This window comes from Solanum tuberosum, unplaced genomic scaffold (assembly GCF_000226075.1).
Source record: "Solanum tuberosum cultivar DM 1-3 516 R44 unplaced genomic scaffold, SolTub_3.0 scf00263, whole genome shotgun sequence".
Taxonomy (NCBI): domain Eukaryota; kingdom Viridiplantae; phylum Streptophyta; class Magnoliopsida; order Solanales; family Solanaceae; genus Solanum; species Solanum tuberosum.
The window spans coordinates 356,788-376,772 of record NW_006239196.1 but is presented as its reverse complement, the minus strand read 5'-3'; the positions used below and the strand labels follow the sequence as shown (position 1 = coordinate 376,772).

Sequence of the window (19,985 nt, the reverse complement as noted above, 5' to 3'; positions counted from 1 at the left end):
TAAGCATAGATTAATGACTATAAAAAATATATCAGGATCTATAACAACAGAATGAAAATAGAAAGGAAAAAATCGAGCCCACTGAGTGCACAATGTCCCCTTAATGAAATTATTCCCTCTAGTACCCGAAACTTAAAGGAATAAATCCTCACTGAATAGAACGATTCTATTCACCAATGTATTGATACAAAAATAACGTTGTCAGTGAGCCACTCAACAGGAGCAAAATACATGAATATTTAATTGTGCTGAAGAAGAAAAAGAAGAAGTTCAGAATTTTTGTTGTTTTAAAATGAGAAGTAATCCCTCTATTTATAGACAACAAAGGGTAGTATGAAAAAATACTTATTGTGCCTTATCGGAAAGGTCACAACTCTTTGGAAAAGTTACAACCTTTCAAAAAGTTCACAGTCTTTCATAAAAGTTGCAACTCTTCGTAAAAGTCACAACTTTTCATGAAAAGGGAAGGATAGTTTTGGAAATAAATAAATTAAAAGGGAATCATGGTTTGTGGTGGTGCCACGTAGGCGGGCCTAAGGTTCTCTTTTATATATACTAGTAAAATTATCCGCACTTCACACGAGAATTTATAAAATAATACTTTTAACCTATCTGCCATTAGAACTAAAACACTATATTATCTTACATACAAGATTACATAGTAACGAACATTAATAATGTAAAGGAAAATATAACATCTTATCATTTATCATTCCATCAATCTTCTTTAATTTGATTTTATAATTTATCCTTTTTCTTTCGAGAAGTGTTACTATTTGATATTTTTTGGGGAATCAAATGAATATCAACCTGAGATATTAAATTTTCTAATAAATGAATAATCGTTGGTTAAAGGATAAATAAATTTTAAAAGTCTTAAAAAAGTGAACAAATATTATTATTCTAGCGTGTAAAAAGTTCAACCCTACCTTTTGCTTTACATATATCATTTTAAAATTTCTCATTTAAATGTATCATAATTAATTATTAAAATGAAAAATCAAAGGGAGAATGTATCATCATATTGGACAACAATTGAACTTATTATATATACTTGAAAGGGGAAAAAATATTACACAAAACTATTCAGTTTGTTTGAGTGTTTTTTAATAATCAACATAACATACTGATGGAGTTCAATTTGAAACTACACTTCCATTCCAATTGCAGTGTCGAGAAACACATTTACTACTTCAAGAAAAATATTTACAACTTGTAGTAAACTTGAGAATCTGTTCATATTTTATATTAAATATGAGCAATTAATTTATTTTGTAGTTATCTATGTCTGTGTGCAGAAGAAGAAGAAGAAGATCAGATTTTTTGTTGTTTGAAAAAGAGAGGAAATCCCTCTATTTATAGACAACAATAGGTAGTGTGAACAAATGCTTATTGTGTCTCATCAGAAATGTCACAATTCTTTGGAAAAGTTATAACCCTTCGGAAAGATCACAACTTTTCTTAAAAGTCATAACTCTTCATAAAAGTCATAACCTTTCATAAAAGTCATAACTTTTCATAAAAGTCATAAATTTTTATAAAAGTCACAACTCTTCATAAAAGGCACACCTTTTCATGAAAGGAAAATGCTAATTTTGAAAATAAATAAATTAAAAGGGAATTCTAGTTTGTGGTGACGCCACGTAGGCGGGCCTAGAGTTCTTTATGTATATATATGATATTTTCACCTCAATTTGAACTAAACTTTATGTCTGTGAATGCTAAAGATAACCACTACCTTATAAACATCATATCCAAAACCATATACTTGCCCCAGGTAATTTTAGGATAAGACAATTTCTTGTACTTTCTAATTGATGGATTCCATAGACAAATTTGTGTATCCCGACTGACAAGACAAATCCATCCATTGACAGAATCTTCAATCGAAACACAACAGACTCATTAAATAAAGAGCTAAGACTACAAGCTCTAAAGTTGTACTTAGGACTTAGAGCCCGTTTGAATTAGCTTAAAAATCGGTCAAACCTACTTTTAAGTCCGTTTTTGACTTCTGAAAGTGTTTGACAAATATAAAAAATAAGTTAAAAATAACTTAAAATAAATTACGAAGTGTTTGGCAAGGTAAAAAAAATGACTTAAAATAAGTAAAAAATGACTTAAAATAGGTCAGAAACCAAAAGTAGGTCTCCCCTACTTTTTATTTTTTGACTTAAAAGCCATTTCAGTTTGATTTTTTATTTTTGACTTAAAAGCTACTTTTTTTAAGCCAATCCAAACATGCTCTTACACTCATCATAACTTGGGGTGGTAAATTTTTTAAATTGACAACTCTTTTTGAACAAGTATTTTCTTAATATACATGACAACTAACAAGGAATCGATGGAGTATCTATTGTCTACTTTAACCTGGAGGCATTAGGGTTAAATTGGTCATTCAATAATATAGATTTCAGGGAGTAAATTATGTGTTTGCAGAGCCATTGGATTCCTGTTATCACACCTGTATTGAAGGAAGTGCACCAATGTATTTGCAGGAGCCGTAAAACTACGTTCTTGAGCTTGAGGTTTGAATTTCTTAACAGTATTACAGAAACATCAATCAGAATGCACAATGTCCACTGAAAACACTTGGCAGTAAGGTTTCACTGGTTAAGTACATAACTCTGCCATTTGAAATGATTCATGACAGTATCCCTACTACATGCTCTTGTTTGTAGTATTTGAACCGAAAGTACTAGTTACAGTTTCTCCTTAACGGAAGCGGATCTATAGCAACCATGACTCGTGTCATCATATGTATAGTAACTTTGAAGTTACATATGCTCAAGGGTCTTAACTGTATCATCGGTATATATAGTAACTCCTAACTGATGGTTAACCTGATCAACAACAAAATGCATGGTCCTTGGCAGATTAAGGACATTATTGATCCAGAGAGGTCAATTCTCTTTTGTTCATATTTAAAAACAATGAACCTCACATCATCATGTCCATGGTTCTTCCTAACAAGCAGTCAATGATATAGCCGACTGTTATGTCGTACACTCGTGATCCTGCTGTGTTTTAATTTGAACAGAACATTGAAAAGATAGACAGCGACTGAATCATCAAAGGATTTTTGCATTAAAAGAATGCTTTATGTTTCTATCTCCTCCTACCAATTAAGAAAAGACGCACACGTCACAGAAATTACTAGTCTAAGACAAAACTATATGCAACTTAACTTCTCTTTTCGACACACTACATACGTACTTTGAGGCCTTAAAATGAAACTAGAATAGTAAATTCACATGAACTGAAGAGAATAACAGAACAGCGAATGTAGTTTGCCTGTTCTGAATGCATTAAAGATCACCAACGAGGAAAGATTTAAGGAATAAATAGCTGCTTGAATGCATTAATAAACTATATTAAGTTCGTATTAGTATATGACAGAGATAGACAACTTAGTACAAAATGGAGCATCTTTGCTCAAAGTTGTTTAGGCTCGACATCTTCGAATTCCTGCAATGTGCTAATTCAGAATAACTTTTTTGAATATGCTTGCCCTTCAGAAACAGTGGTTATGTATCTTTCTGGTGCGGGTTACATGCTCTATTATTAGCTTCATATATTGTAGCTGCAATTTGTAGAAAACGGTTAAAAAAATGGAAACATTAACAATTAAAAGGGAAAAACAGAACCAAAGGAACTACTGACATTTACTTCATTTGTTTATTCTGTATTAGCATAGGGTAATTGATCAAACAAGTTTTCGCTGGTATCTTACAACATAATGCTGAAAAGATGCATAAAGGGTCATTTCGGAGGGTTGGGAAGTTTTTAAGATAAGTAGCAGATGGAATATAACATCTGCTACTTATACTAACAGGCATTCAAGGGAAGGAAACCTTCCGTTACAACAATATTACGAGCTAAATTAGATTCCTAAAATACACTCTCCTTGCAATGTCGTCTTTCTTATGTTAATGTTACTACCAAAGTGGAAGAAGAGAAGATAGTCCCGAAGAAAAGACAATTATCAATTAGCAGCAAGGGAAGACCAAAACCAGCCCGCAAGAAAATGAACACTTAGCTATTCGCAGCAAGGGAAAAGACAAAACCAGATACTTTACCCGACCTTGATCCTTGTACAAGAATTGACGAGATTCCTCTGTTTTCCCTGGTTAAGTTTTTATCAGTCGAAAAAATTAATGAAGTCGTCCTAGATCAAAAACAATTCTAAGTAGGACCTAAGCTAAGATTTCAAGTCCTTGGTGCTTCTTTGTTTTTTACACTGTCTTGAGGTAAAACAACTGCTCGAAACACTGCTCAATATGAGAAACAATTTCCAGCGCCATTTAGCATGAAGTTGAATACAAAATTATTGTTACTTGAAAATAGAGCACAAGGGAAAATGAATAACAAGCTCTCCTGGCAACATAGTTTTAAAAATAAGCATAATTCAACAACACTTGACAAGAAAGTACTCTTACAAGTTATTTGCTACTTCGTTGTTTCTCAACCTGAGCTTCTTTTTTTGTTGCATCCTCAGTCCCTACGGTAGAAAAAGGACAAACTAGGCTTTCAATGTAGATTTCCGCCTCATCCCAATTATTAAAGTTAACAACCTTTGAAGATCTGAGCATGTCACCCTTTGGATTGTATATCATGAAATTTGATCCAAACACAACCAAAATTTCACTTCCACTTGCCATGTGTAACGTATTTGCCCAAGATATCCATACACCGATTGATCCTCCGGAATCTTGATAGTAAACATCTTCGTCCAAGATTCTTTAATCTCATACTCCTTCATAAGCCAAACATCTAACATATTTGTTTTGTCACAATCACAACAGACCGAAAGATTACTTCCCAACACTCCCAAGCTCAAAACCGCACCTCTTCCTCTTTTCCAATAACAGGGTAGTTCTATCTCTCCCCATTTCCCATCAGCCAAATCGAAAGAAATGATGCTTTGTTTAATACACAGTTTAGGATCTATAATAGTAATCCAATGAAGTTTCCCATTCACAAACCTACCTGGCTGCTGTAGGGGCACTATACTTGGACAATTATCAACCGTTCTCCAAGAATCACTTTTTAGACTATTTCTTTTTACCTCAATATGAAGTGAAATGTTGTTATATATAAAAATAACGACTACATTATAATCATCATGAAACTTATCATATCCAAAGCCATATACTCGGGGGAAATACGCCAAAGTAGTTTTAGTTTTAGGATTAGGCAACTTCTTGTACTTTCTAATTGATGGATTCCATAGAAACAATTCCTTCTCCCGACTAACAAGACAAATCAATCCATTGACAGAACCTACAATATAAACACCACATGGAACTTGCCTGGGATAATCCAAGTCGTTTGCCTTGATAAATGAGTTATTAAATAAAGAGCTAACACTACAATCTCGAAAGTTGCACACAGTACGTTCAAACATCATAACCTTATGGCGGGTGTATTCGTTGTTATTGTCATTTAAGCTGAGATGAGTTTTCACAAATTCAGGACTAGAGATCAAAGCAAACCAAGATTTTGAAGCGCACCTAAATTTCAAGAGGGATTTTACTGGAAGCCTCGAGAGGATTTCATTAACGAGTTCGGCTGGCAGAAACGGAATTGAATTTTCCATGGTTGATGAAAATTGAGAATTGATTTTACTTATATGCATCTCGTTATACATATACTAAAACCCTATTCGTATAAAACTCCTTTTATCAATTTATTTTGGTTGCTTCCTAAAACGAGTCAAACTAATTAAACCAATTAATGTTTGATAGTGAATTCACATATATTTTTTTAATTATTTTGAAATAAAATTTAAATATTTAGAAGTTACATAAAATATAAAAGAGCAACTTTCACATGTAGCAAGCATAAAAATCACATTTATATGTTATAGTTATAGTTTGCATAATTGCGCTCCATAATAAATTTTATGTTTGCTATGGAGCTTTTGATTTGTATAATTCGCTACAAATATCCAATTTTATACAAATTGTTCAGTTTTGTATAAATTCATTTATACATTGTAATTTGTATAATAAGATCTATATTTGTATAATTATAAGTGTATAGGACGAAAATATATGTATTTGTATTTGTATATACACTTTTCTCTTGCTTTATACAAACACAAACGCATTTTATACATTTTATACCGAAATGTATAAAATGGCTAATTGTATACCGAAAATGGCTAATTGTATATCAAATCAAATGGCAAAAAAAAGGGGATGTTTGCTGCGAATTACAATTAAAATAAACTATGGCTATAACATTTAATTTGAATTAATAGTTTGCTATTTCATACAATTTTCCCAATATAAAATAGTTATCAATTCAAAATAAATATGTCAAAATAAAGGGGGTAGCACACAATATTTTTTTTATAAATATATAGAAGGAAACTTTGTATAATCATATGCTTTCCGGTAATATCGGGAAAAAATTTGATAGACTCGGTCGGTTTTCAATGATTTTCTAATGTTGTTTTAAAGAAAAATTGATGGACAAACGTCGATTATTTTTCATGCATAAATGTACTATAACTATAATATTTTTTTATAAAAAGAAAATGGACTTTAAACATGGTTTTCAAACTTGTGGACCAATCGATGTACCTCTGGGTGCTTGGGCCTGTATGGACAACTTGTGTTATTCTGTTAAAGAATGACAAAAGTCCACATTGGTGATTAATGAGATGGGTGAATTCCTTATAAGGCTTGTGCAATCATCCCCCTTTGAGCTAGCTTTTGGGGTGTGAGCAGGAGCGAACCCACATGGAGTTCTCTGGGTGCTTGAGCACCCATTAACTTCCCGATCTTAAAAAAGCAACCACAATTTTAGAATCTTGAATCGGCCATTGCTCATGTCTATTATGCAACTTAATCTCCCGAAAATTTAAACAATCATGATCTTCCATGTCTATTTACTCTTTCTTTCTCATCGGTCTAATTAGGAAAAATGAAAAGGGAAGGCAAAATATTCTTTTCTAGCGACTTCATTTAAGTTCTCCAACTCAAAAGCAAAAAAAATCCTCCTTCTTGTTGGTTTGCCTTTTTGGTAATTACAATAGTATGTGAAGGTATTATATTGTTCCTCCTACTTTTTTCTTGAACCAATCCAAAGAATTCTAATTGGCTATGTCATTGAACTGGAAAAAAAATGCTCTTGTTGAGAAAATTTAGTGCTCAATTACGCTTTTTGATTGACATAAGTTTATATTAAAAATAGTGACACCCATAATCATAAAATCCTGGATCCGCCACAGGGTGTGAGTTAGGACTAAGATCTAATTTAACATGGTAACAAAGCAGGGCCCATCTCACCCAATGTTCGGTCCCCCAAAAGTCAAAGTTGTCCCCCAAAAATTAAAATTGTCCACGCACTAGATGCTCAGCATGGAACGTGAGGTGGGGTGTCAAAAAATGACAAAAGTCCCACATTGATGGTTAATGAGATAGGTGGACTCTTTATAAGGCTTGGGCAATCCTCTCCCCCCCTTGAGCTAGCTTTTGGGCTGTGAGTTAGGCCTAAGACTTAAAGCTGTTTTTTGAAGGCTAGTAAAACCTGCATGACCAAAACAAGTAGTAGTAATTAATTAACTCGTTTTCATACTTGTTAATGTTGTGTTTGAATGTGTATATATATACCTGGTTTTCCTTTCAATTTCTGCCATAGTGGCATGATGAATCTGCCATAAATAATCAAAGTGATTAAGATGGCGGACACAAAAAAGACGGTAAGAGAGCCTGCTGGAATTTTGAATTTGCCAACGTTAGGTTCCATAGTGGCAGCTTGTTCAACAGAAAATGTAATCATTTGTGCATAAGTTGTCCAGAAAAGTATAGTTGTGGCCCAAATTGGAATCAACCTAGCCATCATTTTAACTTCCTCCACTCGAGTGACTGTGCACAACTTCCATGGATTTGGATTTAAATCATGATCCACAAAATCTCCTTGTGCTACAATAGTCTTGTATAGCATGCCAACATCATACGGAACATCCATCTTCCTTTTCCTTGTAGCAGCCAAAATGACTTGAAATATTTGAACTATAGGACTTCCTGAACTTCTCTTGTACCGATACCTTTTAGTACCCGAGAAAAAGATTATAATCGCAATCACCATAGATATACAACAAATACCATAAGCCCAGCTTCTTCCAACTTCATCCTGAACATAAACAAGCACTGTAACTGCTGCCAATATTCCAATACTTATAAATATGGGGAGGTAAATTGTTTGAACAAGTATATTTTCAGTATACATGACAACTAAAAAGGAACGGATTGAGTATCTATTATCTACTTTTACCTGGCAAATATAGGGTTAAATTGGTCATTCAATAATATAGATTTCAGGGCGTAAATTATGTGTTTGCAGAGCCATTGGATTCTTGTTTCCACACCTGGGCAGAGTGACCACTTCTCTTGTGTTTGGACCAATGTAGTATTTGGACCGAACATACTAGTTTAGGAGACTAACAGTTTCTCCTTAACGGAAGCCGATCTATAGCAACCATGACTGGTGTCATCATATATATAGTAACTATGCTCAAGGGTCTTAACTGTATCAAGAATAGTAAATTTACATGAACTGAAGAGAAAACAGAACACCCAATGTAGTGTCGCAGTGTATTGATATTTCAAATTTGAACATATTTGACTGAAAATCTAATAACTTTTACAAATGAAACAGTGCATTTGGAGATAAAGTGACTGCATCACCAATCCAATAAAAAATAAAATTTGTCCCTAGAAAGAGCCAGCTTTCCACTTTCTAACTCTACCGGATGCCAGTTCTGATTTTCCCAATCAAATTTGTAGGTTGTTACTTCTTGTAATTTACAACGCAAAGGCCTGCTTTCATGACTCGAACTCTTCATATTCATTAAACGATCCATAAAACATGAAATCATTTTACTAGTTGTGACAAGGAAGACTTTTCTAGGATGGCAATTCCATTGCAAATTTGCATCCACAAAAGTCTTAGGAATTTGATCTCCTATATACTCTAGTGATACCAAATTTGGAGCATTGATAATATCCAACATAGGATACCCTTCCCCAGCATCAAAATAGTACAAGTGTTCAAGAGTTGGTGCTTCAATTTTAACACGTTGGTTTCTAAATGTCTTAATAGTAACTGACTTGATCCTTTGAAGATTCAACAACTCAATCTTTTCCAACCCAAAACAATGCTCTAGGACGAGACTGACAATCAATGAACATTTATTAAGTAGAGTCTGGAGCATGTTATCGTCTAAACTTATATAAGAAAGAGAAAGCTTTCTCAACGAATTGTAGTTCACCACATCACTAGATAACGGAACACGCTTCAAATTAAAACCATTCAGAACCAATTCTCTTAAAGATTTCGCTGCAAAGATTGTGAAAATAGGTAAGGTGTATGATGTATAGCGAGGAACTCCAAAGATGATATCTTTTACACCATTCTGAAGAGCAATGTGAAGCCACTTATCAAACAAAGGAAAAATTTCTTGGGAATAACTAGAGTCAGATAATTCAAACCTTTCTATAGGGATTTTTCCATCGTGATATCTCTCCATGATACTATCCACTTTTTTCATATTGTCATTAAGATAATCAACTTTGAATTCCAAATTGGGATGAGTCGACCAGGCTCGTAACCATGTTTTGGAGAGAATGCTCATCTTGGTGGCTTCTTTAAAACTAAGAAAAGAGAGTATTTTGTGAATGAGACAATCAGACAATATGTCAGATGTGGCTCTCATCATGATTAGTTTGTTGATCTCTCTGGAAAAAGTATTAGGTGATTCTTGAATTTATAGCTTTTGGTTTCGTTAAAGCATAATTTGTCCTTTTTTCCTTAATTGTTCCGATTGACACTTAAGTTCTAGGGAAAAGGGTCTCTGATAAACCCTAAACTTTGTAATTTATAACTCATATACCCTTGTTATAAAAATTACACATATATACCCTGACGTTACACAATTGGCACATATATACCCTTTTCATAATCCATGTATAAAACTCGTTCTATCAATTTATTTTGGTACGCGAGATAAGGTGAGATATCCCAGGATTAAGTTCATACAGAGTTTGATTGACTGTATAAATTTATAATATCTGTCTGCGTTCCGAAAGAGTTGTTTTTTAAGTAGGAAACAGAAACGGACAGAGTAAAAGAAAAAATCCCCAACCTATCAAGACTACATCTTGCGGTTACAAAGGAGTATGGTGTTAAAGAATCTTGGACAAAAATGTTTGTATTGTGTTTACAGTGCCACTTTTAGTTTCAAATTTCTTATATTTGGACAAAATTTCTTCTTGTAGAATCTGAAGGATGAGTCAATCAGATATCCAAAGTTTAATAAGTTTTGTTTCTGCCTAGTCAATTTGCCTTGAGAGCCTACTTTCTCCGGTTTTACAAAATGAACAAATCACAAACACAACAAGAATGAAGGATGCTCAGATGGACACAATTGTGTAAGTACTGACTTGTAAGAGTACTTCCACTTGATACATTTTCTTGTCAAATATGGAAAAAATACATTGCATATATAACTACTAGATTGCCCGTTCTAAAACGTAAAGTAAATAGTGAAGTGTATGGGGTACCATGCTTTTCCCTAACTATTCTTACAGGGACCTCCTTATCACTGATTGCACCCAACTCCCCACTTTTGTTTTGCGTAACCCCAAAGCAATGCTCCAAACCATCTACCATGTACCATAGCCAACTCATTCCTTCTTGTTGACATTTGACTCGAACTTAATCTTGTTTATACTCTTTAACCGGATATATAATTGTTGTGGTTAATCCTTTATATATCATACTTTATCAGAAAAAATCATATGAAATAGAATCTTACAGAAGGTAGCTTCTGATCCACTTTTTCATTCTGTCTACTCCCTTGTTCAAATAAAATTTTGTTGAATGATCCAATTTAAAAGTTCCGGTAGATACAAGTTCTTTAATGATCTAAAATCAAGCATAAAGATAAAGATCTTATCAATAGATTTGGTTAAACTATATTGATAACTAATTAATTAAGTAGAAAAATCTTTACTATCATGTTTAAATATGGAAATATTAGCCTAGGAACATTCCAACATAATGTAGGAAGTCATTTTTTTCATACACTAAAGAAAATTGAATATTAGATTAGGGTGATCTGATAGCAAAAAAGGGAATAATATCCAAAATAGGTTTTTTTAAATTGTCCTCTAAAGATGTATATAAGAAGACTTTGACAGTAGTACACAGTCCATATAAACTCAAATGGAATCGGAAGCCGCCTGTCAACAAAGCAAACCCACAAAGTTAATGTTGCCATTCTCTATCCTTCCACCGGAACTCAATACTGACATCCTCTTAAGGCTTCCAGTGAGTTCCGTCTTGAAAATTAGGACTGTTTCAAAATCTTGTCTTGCTTTCACCTCTACCCCTGAATTTATCAAAGCCCATCTTAGTGTATCTTCTAACCATAAGCTTTTGTTGAGTTTTAGTCAACCCAACTTCAATTTGAAAGATTGTTCTCTTACATCTTTACTTTATAGCTCTGTTCTAGATACATCAGACTTGGATTATCCCATGAAAACATATTTTTGGTTTATTGTAGGTTCAGTCAATGGACTGATTTGTCTTTCTAATAGGGCAAATGAATTGTGTCTATGGAATCCATCAATTAGAAAGCACAAAATATTGCCTAATTTTACATTTAAGTTTAGGGATGCTGCAAGATTTATTTATGGTTTTGGATATGATGAGTTTCATGATGACTATAAGGTAGTGGCATGTATTTACCTTCACGGGAGTTTGCCTTTATTTGGAGACTACGTCAAAATATATAGTCTAAAGGATGATTCTTGGAGAAGCATCAATTTTCCCCGGGATTGGGTGAAATCCTTTAACTGTGGTAAGTTTGTGAATGGGAAGCTTAATTGGGCTTATAGGTCTTATTGTACGGGTCCTTTTTGGCGTAAGGGTTGGAACATCATTTCTCTTGATTTGGCTGATGAGAAATGGGAAAAGGTAGAGACACCTTGTTATAGTAAAGAAGATGGTGTTTTTGAGTTGGGAGTGTTGGAAAATAATCTTTCTGTGATACATAATGGCAATTATGAAGGAACTGACCTAGATGTCTGGGTTATGAAGGAGTATGGGGTTAAAGAATCTTGGATAAAGATGTTTACCTTTCAGTATCCTCATCCTCATCCTCATCCTTGTTTGATGTTTTTGTATAATCCACCCCATTTAATTTCGAATAAAGGTAAAATTTTGTTGATGTGCGGAAAAACTTTCCTGTTGTACAATCTGAAGGATGAATCAATCACATATCCCAAGTTTACTACGGTAGGATCTGATCTTGTTTCTGTGGAGTCAACTTACCTTGAGAGCCTAGTTTCTCCGGTTTTACAAAACGATCAGGGACACAACAAGAATGAAGTGTGCGAAAGCTCACATGGTCGCAACTGTGTAAGTAATGACTTGTAAGAGTTCCACTTTATACATTTATCTCATGTGTCTTATGTGTAGTTTGGTAGTGAAATAGAGCTTGTCTTTTGAATTAACTAAGATAAGAGTCTCTAATCAAAGTTATCTTTGATGCATGTTAATGTAGACTGCGCATGGGATAGCCTTGCTTGTGCCGCTTTCTAACTGATGTGTATTATTGAATTTTCAGGAAATGAAAGCTGATGTTAGAAACAACTGATTCACGCCCCATACTGATTGCACTTATCAAAATGATGAAGCGTGGTTATTCCATGTTCTCAACGTTCGCTGTGATATGCTAATATTATTACCATTTCCATATGCAAGAACATATTTTTTTGAATGCTAGTTGATTATCTTACTTAGTGAGTAGCTTGAACCTTGAAGGTTTGTTGTGACAAAAGATTGAGTAAGATTCTCCTTTCCTGGAATGTTTGCACGTAGTATCAGGTTGAACTTCATCTGGCAAGAAGTTAATGTTCCCTTTGTTTGGTTGTTGCTTCATTATCTTAGTTATGATTTGTTCAATTTCTAATAATTTTAATCAGTTGTAGAGTTTTTGGAACTATGTTTATTTGAGTTGTTTTTGCAAAAACTGTGAAGATCAGCATGGTGAATCTATGCTTGGGATCAGGTTACACAAAACTCCAGACAACAATCAGCAACATCCGCTTTAGCTTGGTTACCAAATCGTGTAAAACAGTCACTTGTAATTGAATACTTCCCACTGGCAGTAAGGAGGAACTGCCCTTGTGCCTACCTTTCCTGCATCCTATCGTTCAATAAATTGATCGTCTACCCTTTATTCCCTAACAAGATCAAGCAAAGTTGGAACTAGTCTAGAACTAATTGACCTGGTGGCTGCTGCATCCGGTCCCTTTACCAAAATTTAACAAATTGAAACACAAGCACTTCCAATCTTTGGGTCTTAATGTCTCAATCATGTCGAGTAGAGCAGTAGATTTATTAGCATCACCAGAAATGTTTGTGCATTAAGAGAGAAACCCTTGTCAACCATTTCTTGCAAAAGTGTTAATACCGTATGTAACTTATTCTTTCTCAGGTGTATTCATGCTGAGTCTTTTGTCCCCTTTGTTGCACTAGTAGCATCCCCTGTAACTTATTCTTTCTCAGGTTGCAAATGCATTATCAGTATTGATATCTTCTGTATCCTTTCCAGTTTCTTCCTTCTTTTTGCCATTGTCTGTACCTATTATCTTTGCATATTTACTTCTTCTCTGCATCCATTCCTGCTTTCTTTGTGTACTTCCAACAACTTTACCACTACTCAGTATTCTGGTCTGTCCTTGTTCAACCCAAAATTCTCTCTGAAGATTTTTCTCGTTCTGGATGTAGTGCCGGACATTTAGCTTCTCTATGTCCTTGTAACTTACAATGATTGCAATATTTCGGTAGATAGTCATACTTAATTGTAATCCATTTAGAATTAACTTCCCCTTTGACTTCATCCTCTTCTGCAATTTTGATTTCTCTTAGGGTGTTGTGCCAATAAATCTACCTCAACTTTTACCTTTGCACAACTAGGTCTAGTCTTATTTTGTATCGCCATATCTACTGTTAATGGTTTTCCAACTGCAGAAGCCAGTGAGAAACAGCTTCTCTGGCAAGGAAATTAGGTGGCAAGTCTGAAAAACTAATCCATGCTACTGCTATAGATGTCTCCTCCTCTAGAACAAACCAAGGATACCACTTCAATGGCCTCGTCTGACAGTATAGGTTATGAACCTTCAGATAGTATTCTGGGGTCGACATCATCTTTGAATAGTCCTCCAGTAATGATAGTCGAATCAATACATATCTATTTTCTAAGAGCCCTATGTTGCATGGCCCTTTGATCTCGCACTGTGCTGAGATTACTCTGCGTAGCTCGTGTAAATCTGGCTTGTCATAAGAGAATTTTCCCAGAATTGCATAGTGTTGAACTTTTGATGACATCCAAGTAATTTGAGGCTCTCCATGTAAATATACCACTGTTTTCCTCTGAATTGGTTTTATAATCATGTTGTTTTGGTCTGGTTTTAAAACTTCTGAGTACTTTGTAGCGAGGAGTGGAGGTTGTATTATGGATGTGGACCAAGCAGCCTCTGGTGGAGACTGTCCGCCGGCCACCAGGGCCATTAATGGCAGTACAAAGTATAATCTTGTGCAAATTAAACACCTCTCCGTCCCCTGACATTCCACATCATAATCTTCGACTTCTACCATAATATATCCTTACATTATGTATCTTCTGATCTGCAAAAATGTTACTGGCTGCACATCAGATGTTAAGATTTCTCTGGTTCTGTTTGACAGCAGTCACAAAGTTGTACTTTGTCGAAATTGTTGCTTAGATTTGTCCTCCAATAGCTTTGGTTTCTTCCTTAATTTTCAAAGCTGAAGCCTCCAGAGACTTGTTCTTGCACAACTTAATCTTTTTCAGTGTTTGAATATCTGCAAAGCTAAGGGGGGATCTCCTCGACCTCATGACACTTTTTTATAACAAGCCTTTCAAGCGGGGGGAAAAGATTCCTATGAGGCATCTCATCTTGAGATGTTTAAGTACTCCGATTTCAAGAACTTGAGTTTATGGAACGTGACATCTCCAAGGTACCACTCTTTCAATTGAATTAAAAATTTAAGAACTAATTGGAGATACTCAAGACTTGGTAGTCTCCCAATGGAAGAACTTATGCTTTCTATACAAGTACCCCGTAGTACTAACTTCTTTAAACTTGAATGCAAGTGTAGCTAGGTAAACTGCGTCAATGAAAAGGCGAAGTATTTGAAGCTAGGTAAGACTCTCCAATTGTTAAATCTCTACAGAATCTACATCGCACCAAATATCGATCTCAAGTTCTTGAAGATTAGGACACCTCCGTAATAAGACATCGACATAATCATCACCACCAATTTTAATCGCAACTTGCCTTAAAATCCTCAAATTTTTCAATTTAGAGGATTCAGAAAAGATCCATTTCCTGTTGGTTTTCAAATCAAAAACAGCATCATTGATCTCAACCTGCCCTAATGTTTTCATTTTCCAAAAAATTGGTGGTAACACTGTACGCCTGAATGGACACAGCACAGTAAAGGTTTCTATATGGGAAAAGGATGTTATTCGGGATGAAAATAGAATTTATTTGCAGAAACTGCTAAGTACTTTAGGTTAATTAGTGGTTGCAATGTAATTGACAACAAACGACCCACTCTATGGGAACTCAAATTCAAGAACTTAAGAAGTTTCAATTTACTAATGAGATCCATCAAGTAACCTTCAGCTGCTTCTTCCAATCTTCCAGATTTGACGTTTTGCATGAAACCTTCCGCAAGTCATAAATTTGACAATTAAGATGCGGAAATGATGTGATCCTCTGGAAACATCTCCATGTAAAGAAGGCAAGGCTTTAAATAATCGGGTAAGTTATCATAACTTAAATGCATAGTTTTTAACCTCATGCCACCAAGATTCTTCCATCTTCCTTTTTATTATATCAGCTACCAAGATTACCACTAGGGGCAATCCTTTGCATCTTCTAGACTCACGTCGTGTAGTTCAGACTTTTTTCTGCAACAGTTCCCAACTCTCTTTTAGTGAGGAATGGAAGGAAATAAGGATTGGTGTGGTGCTTGACATACTCACCCGCTTTCTCAAATCGAGTTGTAACTACTATTCTACTTATATTCTCATCATCTGGGAGAGATAATCTTAAGTCATCCCATGCCATACCATCCCACATATCATCCAATGCGATGAAATATCTCTTTCCCAATAAGCTTTTCTGCAACATATCAGCAAGTTTGCCAACCTCATCCACCTTGATCTTGAAACCAGTAACTTGGCTGAAAATATCTCGTAATAGCTCTCTCCAGTTATATGTTTGGGAAATGATGTACCATGCTCGAACATCAAAATGAGAAACAATGACTTCATTATTATACAACAATCTCGCACAAGTTGTTTTACCTTATTCCCCCATTCCAACAATTGGTATGACATCTAGCTCATTTGTCCCTCGAGTCAGATACAAAATTCACAGATATCACAAGTCTAAAACAGAACATATGCAACTTAACTTCTCTTTTTTATGCACTGCTCTGTGTCGAAAATGTTTGTTTCAGTAGAACTCATTGATTATAAGTTACATTCACCATGTGCGCAAAATATTACTAAGTAACCCTCACTTCAACCTATCTGGTGCTCTCAATTCTGACGTTAATTTTCAGCAACAAGAGTATAAAGTTAAATGAAGACGAATACACGACAAATTAAAAGGTGATAGGGAGGGGAGATTGTCTTTCTGAGACACCCATGAAATAGAATGTTAAGAAAGTTCGTTAAAAGAAAACCAGTGTTGGCATCATCACGTAATTGTGGAACGAAAACTGGTGCAACAACTTTTGTACATAAGTCCCCATAGACAGGTCTTACTCAGAACTCTACTGTGAATGGGATAATTCAAAATGGGGACTGGAAACGGCCTCGAGGAAAGGGCACATATGACTTACCAAAACATCTGTCGAACGACATCTATAAGTAAAAAAGACTAACAAACTGGGGAATTTTTATTGAAAGGGCAAACTATTACATAGTAGTACTGGAACAAAAGTAAAGTAGTCGAAGGACTCGAAACTTAAAACATGTAAACAGAAAAAACTAATAAACCATCAGCGACTCCCAAGCACACATACAAGTATATGTGCATTCAATTTGCACATAGAAATAGAATGAACTACATCACCACTCTAACGTAAAATAAAATTTCTCCCCCTCCTTAAGGATCCTTGTTGCCCGCTCCTCACTTCTGAACTCAACAAGCTGCCCACTCAAATCTAATTTGTAGACTTTTACGTCTTTTAATTGACTATGCAAAGACTTGCTTCCATTAGGAGTAGAATGACTCAGACTCTTCATATACATTAAACGGTCCATAAAAGATGCAATTGTTTTACTAGTTGACTCAAGGATGAGTCTCTTAGGATAACAACTCCATTGAAAATTAGCATCCACGAAAGTCTCAGGAATTTGATCTCCCTTATACTCTAGTGACACCAAATTTGGAACATCAAGCATATCCAACATAGAAGACTCTTTCAGAACGCTAAAATAAGACAAGTGTTCAAGTGTTGGTGCTTGAATTTTAACACGTTGGTTTCTACCTTTCCAAATGGAAATTGACTTGATATTCTGAAGATTGACCAGTTCAATCTTTTCCAACCCATCACAATAATCACATACGAAACTGACAATCAAAGGACAACTATTAAGTAGAGTCTGAAGCATCTTTTCGCCTAATGTAACATAAGACAGAGAAAGTAATCTCAAAGAATTGCAGTTTACGACACCACTAGATAACGAAGCACGCTTTAGATGACAACCCCACATAACCAATTCTTTTAAAGATTTTGTTGCCAAGATTTTGAAAATAGGCAAGCGGTATGATGAATATTTAGGAACGTTAAAGGCGAGATCTTTCACACCATTCTGAAGTGCAATGTCAAACCACTTATCAATCAACGGAAAACCTTGAGAGGAAGAATCAAAGTGTGATAATTCAAACTTTTCTATAGGGATTATTCCGTCCCTATATCTCTTCATGATATTATCCACTATATCTAAATTGTTTCCGTGATAATCAACTGTGACATTTAAATTGGGATGAGTCAACCAGGCTTGCAGCCATGTTTTAGAGAGAATACTCAGTTGTGCTGCTTCTTTAAAACTAAGAAAACAGAGTATTTTGCGAATCACACATTCAGGTAATATGTCAGCTGTCTCTCTCCTTATAGTCATATAATTGTTCATACATGCCTTAGGAACCTGTTCTTCTACTCCGGTTTTGCTCGAAAACTCGGTAATCAGCTCTTCGTCTCGCTTCTGCACTTTCCACTCAAGTCTTTCAGTAGATTCAAACATTCTTTCGACCAAAATTTTGTCCTCAGTTGCTTTCTTCCATTAGAATGTTGATTTTTTTCTTAGAGGTTTCTATGCTACATATTCATCAATTTATACATAATAGTTTACATAATTCAAAGAAAGAAGTATTGAAAACATCCTAAAACTTGACCCAAATAATTAGTTTCATCTCCAAACTATTGACAGTCTTAAAAATACCCTCTTACTTGACTAACTAAACTTAAATGCACCCCGATCTTGTAACATGAGTGAAATACACCCTTAAATTTTTGTCAAGTTTAGGGTGTTTTCAACACTTCTCTCAACTTTTTATTAAGAGTCACATGCTCCTACAAGAGTTCGAGACCACTTGCTATGTCAGGTGGCAAATCGGGAGTGCATAGAGGTTGTATCTAAGTTTAGTTAGTAAATTAAAAGAGTGTTTTTAAGGTTATCAATAGTTCAAGGACAAAACTAATAATTACCACAAGTTACAACCCTTTTTCAGCAACACAGATATATTTAAAGCCAATTTCCAGCAACTTCTCAAGTATAGTCATTTTATAAATTTTAAATTTTAAATAAGGAAATTAGTAGTATAATGTAACTTGGACACTACATGTAAATATTATATCAGAATTTAATTAGGATTATAACTCTGTTTACCTGTAATAGGCTTTAAATAGTTTAAACTTAAAGGTTTTATTTTAGCGTGACATATTTTTACCAAATTAAAACATATAAACTCCCAGTCACAACCATGAACAGAGCAGAAGGAAATTATCATAACGAAAGAATGTTTGAATTCGGGGAAAGAATCGGGTGAACATTGCAGAATGTAGATGAAAAGCTGATTAGCGACTTCTGCAGCAAAATCGGAATAAAAAAAGGGGTTTTAAAGGTACAATAATAAGAAGAAGAAGAATTATAGTAAATATCAACCAACAGCTGATATATTGCCTGAACTTGTTAATCACAAAATACTCTCGAATCTTAATTATGTGGAAGCATCACAGATGACAATTCTCTCCAGAACATGGCTACGAGCTTGGTTGATTAATCCTAACTTGTTATTCGTAGCTTGTTCAGGGGCGGAGGAGGAGGGGTAAAATTGACACCGATATAGTGGATAAAATTATGAAGAGATACAGAGATGAGAAAATTCCTATAGACAAGTTTGAACTTTTCATGGACATTGCAACACCTACGGGTTATCTTTACTTTTCGATGGATAAGTAGCTTGACATTGCTCTTCAGAAGGGTGTAAGAGAACCAGTCTATAGAAATTTAGAATATCATTCATCCTTCAATATTTTTAAAATGCTGACAGAAAAATATTTACGAGAACTGGTGCTGAGGAATTGTAATCTGGTGTATTTTTCTTCATTACCTACTAGTCATGTGGGGATTTGTCATTCTTTGAGAAAGCTTTCTCTAAATAATGCAACGGTAGATGACAACATGCTACAGGGTCTACTCGCTAATTATCCCTTGATTGACAATTTAATCATTCGCCATTGTCATGGGTGGAAAAAGATTGAGGTGTGGAATCTTCAAAAGATTAGGTCACTTAGCATTACGATAGAGAGTGATGAACAGTTTGTAAAAATCCAAGCACCAACTCTTGAGCACTTGT

The 19,985-nt window shown here is 34.8% G+C and overlaps 3 protein-coding genes and 1 pseudogene across 3 annotated transcripts; 1 reads left to right on the top strand and 3 right to left on the bottom strand.

Annotated features, from left to right (window-relative positions):
* Nucleotides 1-3,352: 3,352 nt before the first annotated feature.
* Nucleotides 3,353-5,654, bottom strand: LOC102580998 (F-box/kelch-repeat protein At3g23880-like). Its single transcript, XM_006358387.2, has 2 exons — nt 4,440-5,654; nt 3,353-3,583 (listed from the first exon to the last, which is right to left on the bottom strand). Exon 1 carries the CDS (start codon nt 5,648-5,650, stop codon nt 4,613-4,615), a length of 1,038 nt encoding a protein of 345 aa, XP_006358449.2. The 5' UTR covers nt 5,651-5,654; the 3' UTR covers nt 3,353-3,583; nt 4,440-4,612.
* A 3,041-nt stretch (nt 5,655-8,695) lies between these two features.
* Nucleotides 8,696-9,730, bottom strand: LOC102580658 (putative F-box/LRR-repeat protein At3g28410). The gene has a single exon (XM_015313914.1). The coding sequence runs from the start codon at nt 9,728-9,730 to the stop codon at nt 8,696-8,698; it is 1,035 nt and encodes a 344-aa protein (XP_015169400.1).
* A 1,508-nt stretch (nt 9,731-11,238) lies between these two features.
* LOC102580325 (F-box/kelch-repeat protein At3g23880-like) lies at nt 11,239-12,673 on the top strand. Its single transcript, XM_006358385.1, has 2 exons — nt 11,239-12,435; nt 12,644-12,673. Exons 1-2 carry the CDS (start codon nt 11,239-11,241, stop codon nt 12,671-12,673), a joined length of 1,227 nt encoding a protein of 408 aa, XP_006358447.1.
* A 2,130-nt stretch (nt 12,674-14,803) lies between these two features.
* On the bottom strand, nt 14,804-18,370 carry LOC107062818 (putative late blight resistance protein homolog R1A-3; annotated as a pseudogene).
* Between the last annotated feature and the right edge of the window lie 1,615 nt (nt 18,371-19,985).

Bases quoted from the DNA above. Each gene is read 5' to 3' on its own strand.
- LOC102580998 (XM_006358387.2), bottom strand. From the start codon at position 5,650: ATGTATAACGAGATGCATATAAGTAAAATCAATTCTCAATTTTCATCA.
- LOC102580658 (XM_015313914.1), bottom strand. From the start codon at position 9,730: ATGATGAGAGCCACATCTGACATATTGTCTGATTGTCTCATTCACAAA.
- LOC102580325 (XM_006358385.1), top strand. From the start codon at position 11,239: ATGGAATCGGAAGCCGCCTGTCAACAAAGCAAACCCACAAAGTTAATG. The intron at 12,436-12,643 runs GTAAGTAATGAC...TTGAATTTTCAG, and splicing joins GCTCACATGGTCGCAACTGT to GAAATGAAAGCTGATGTTAG.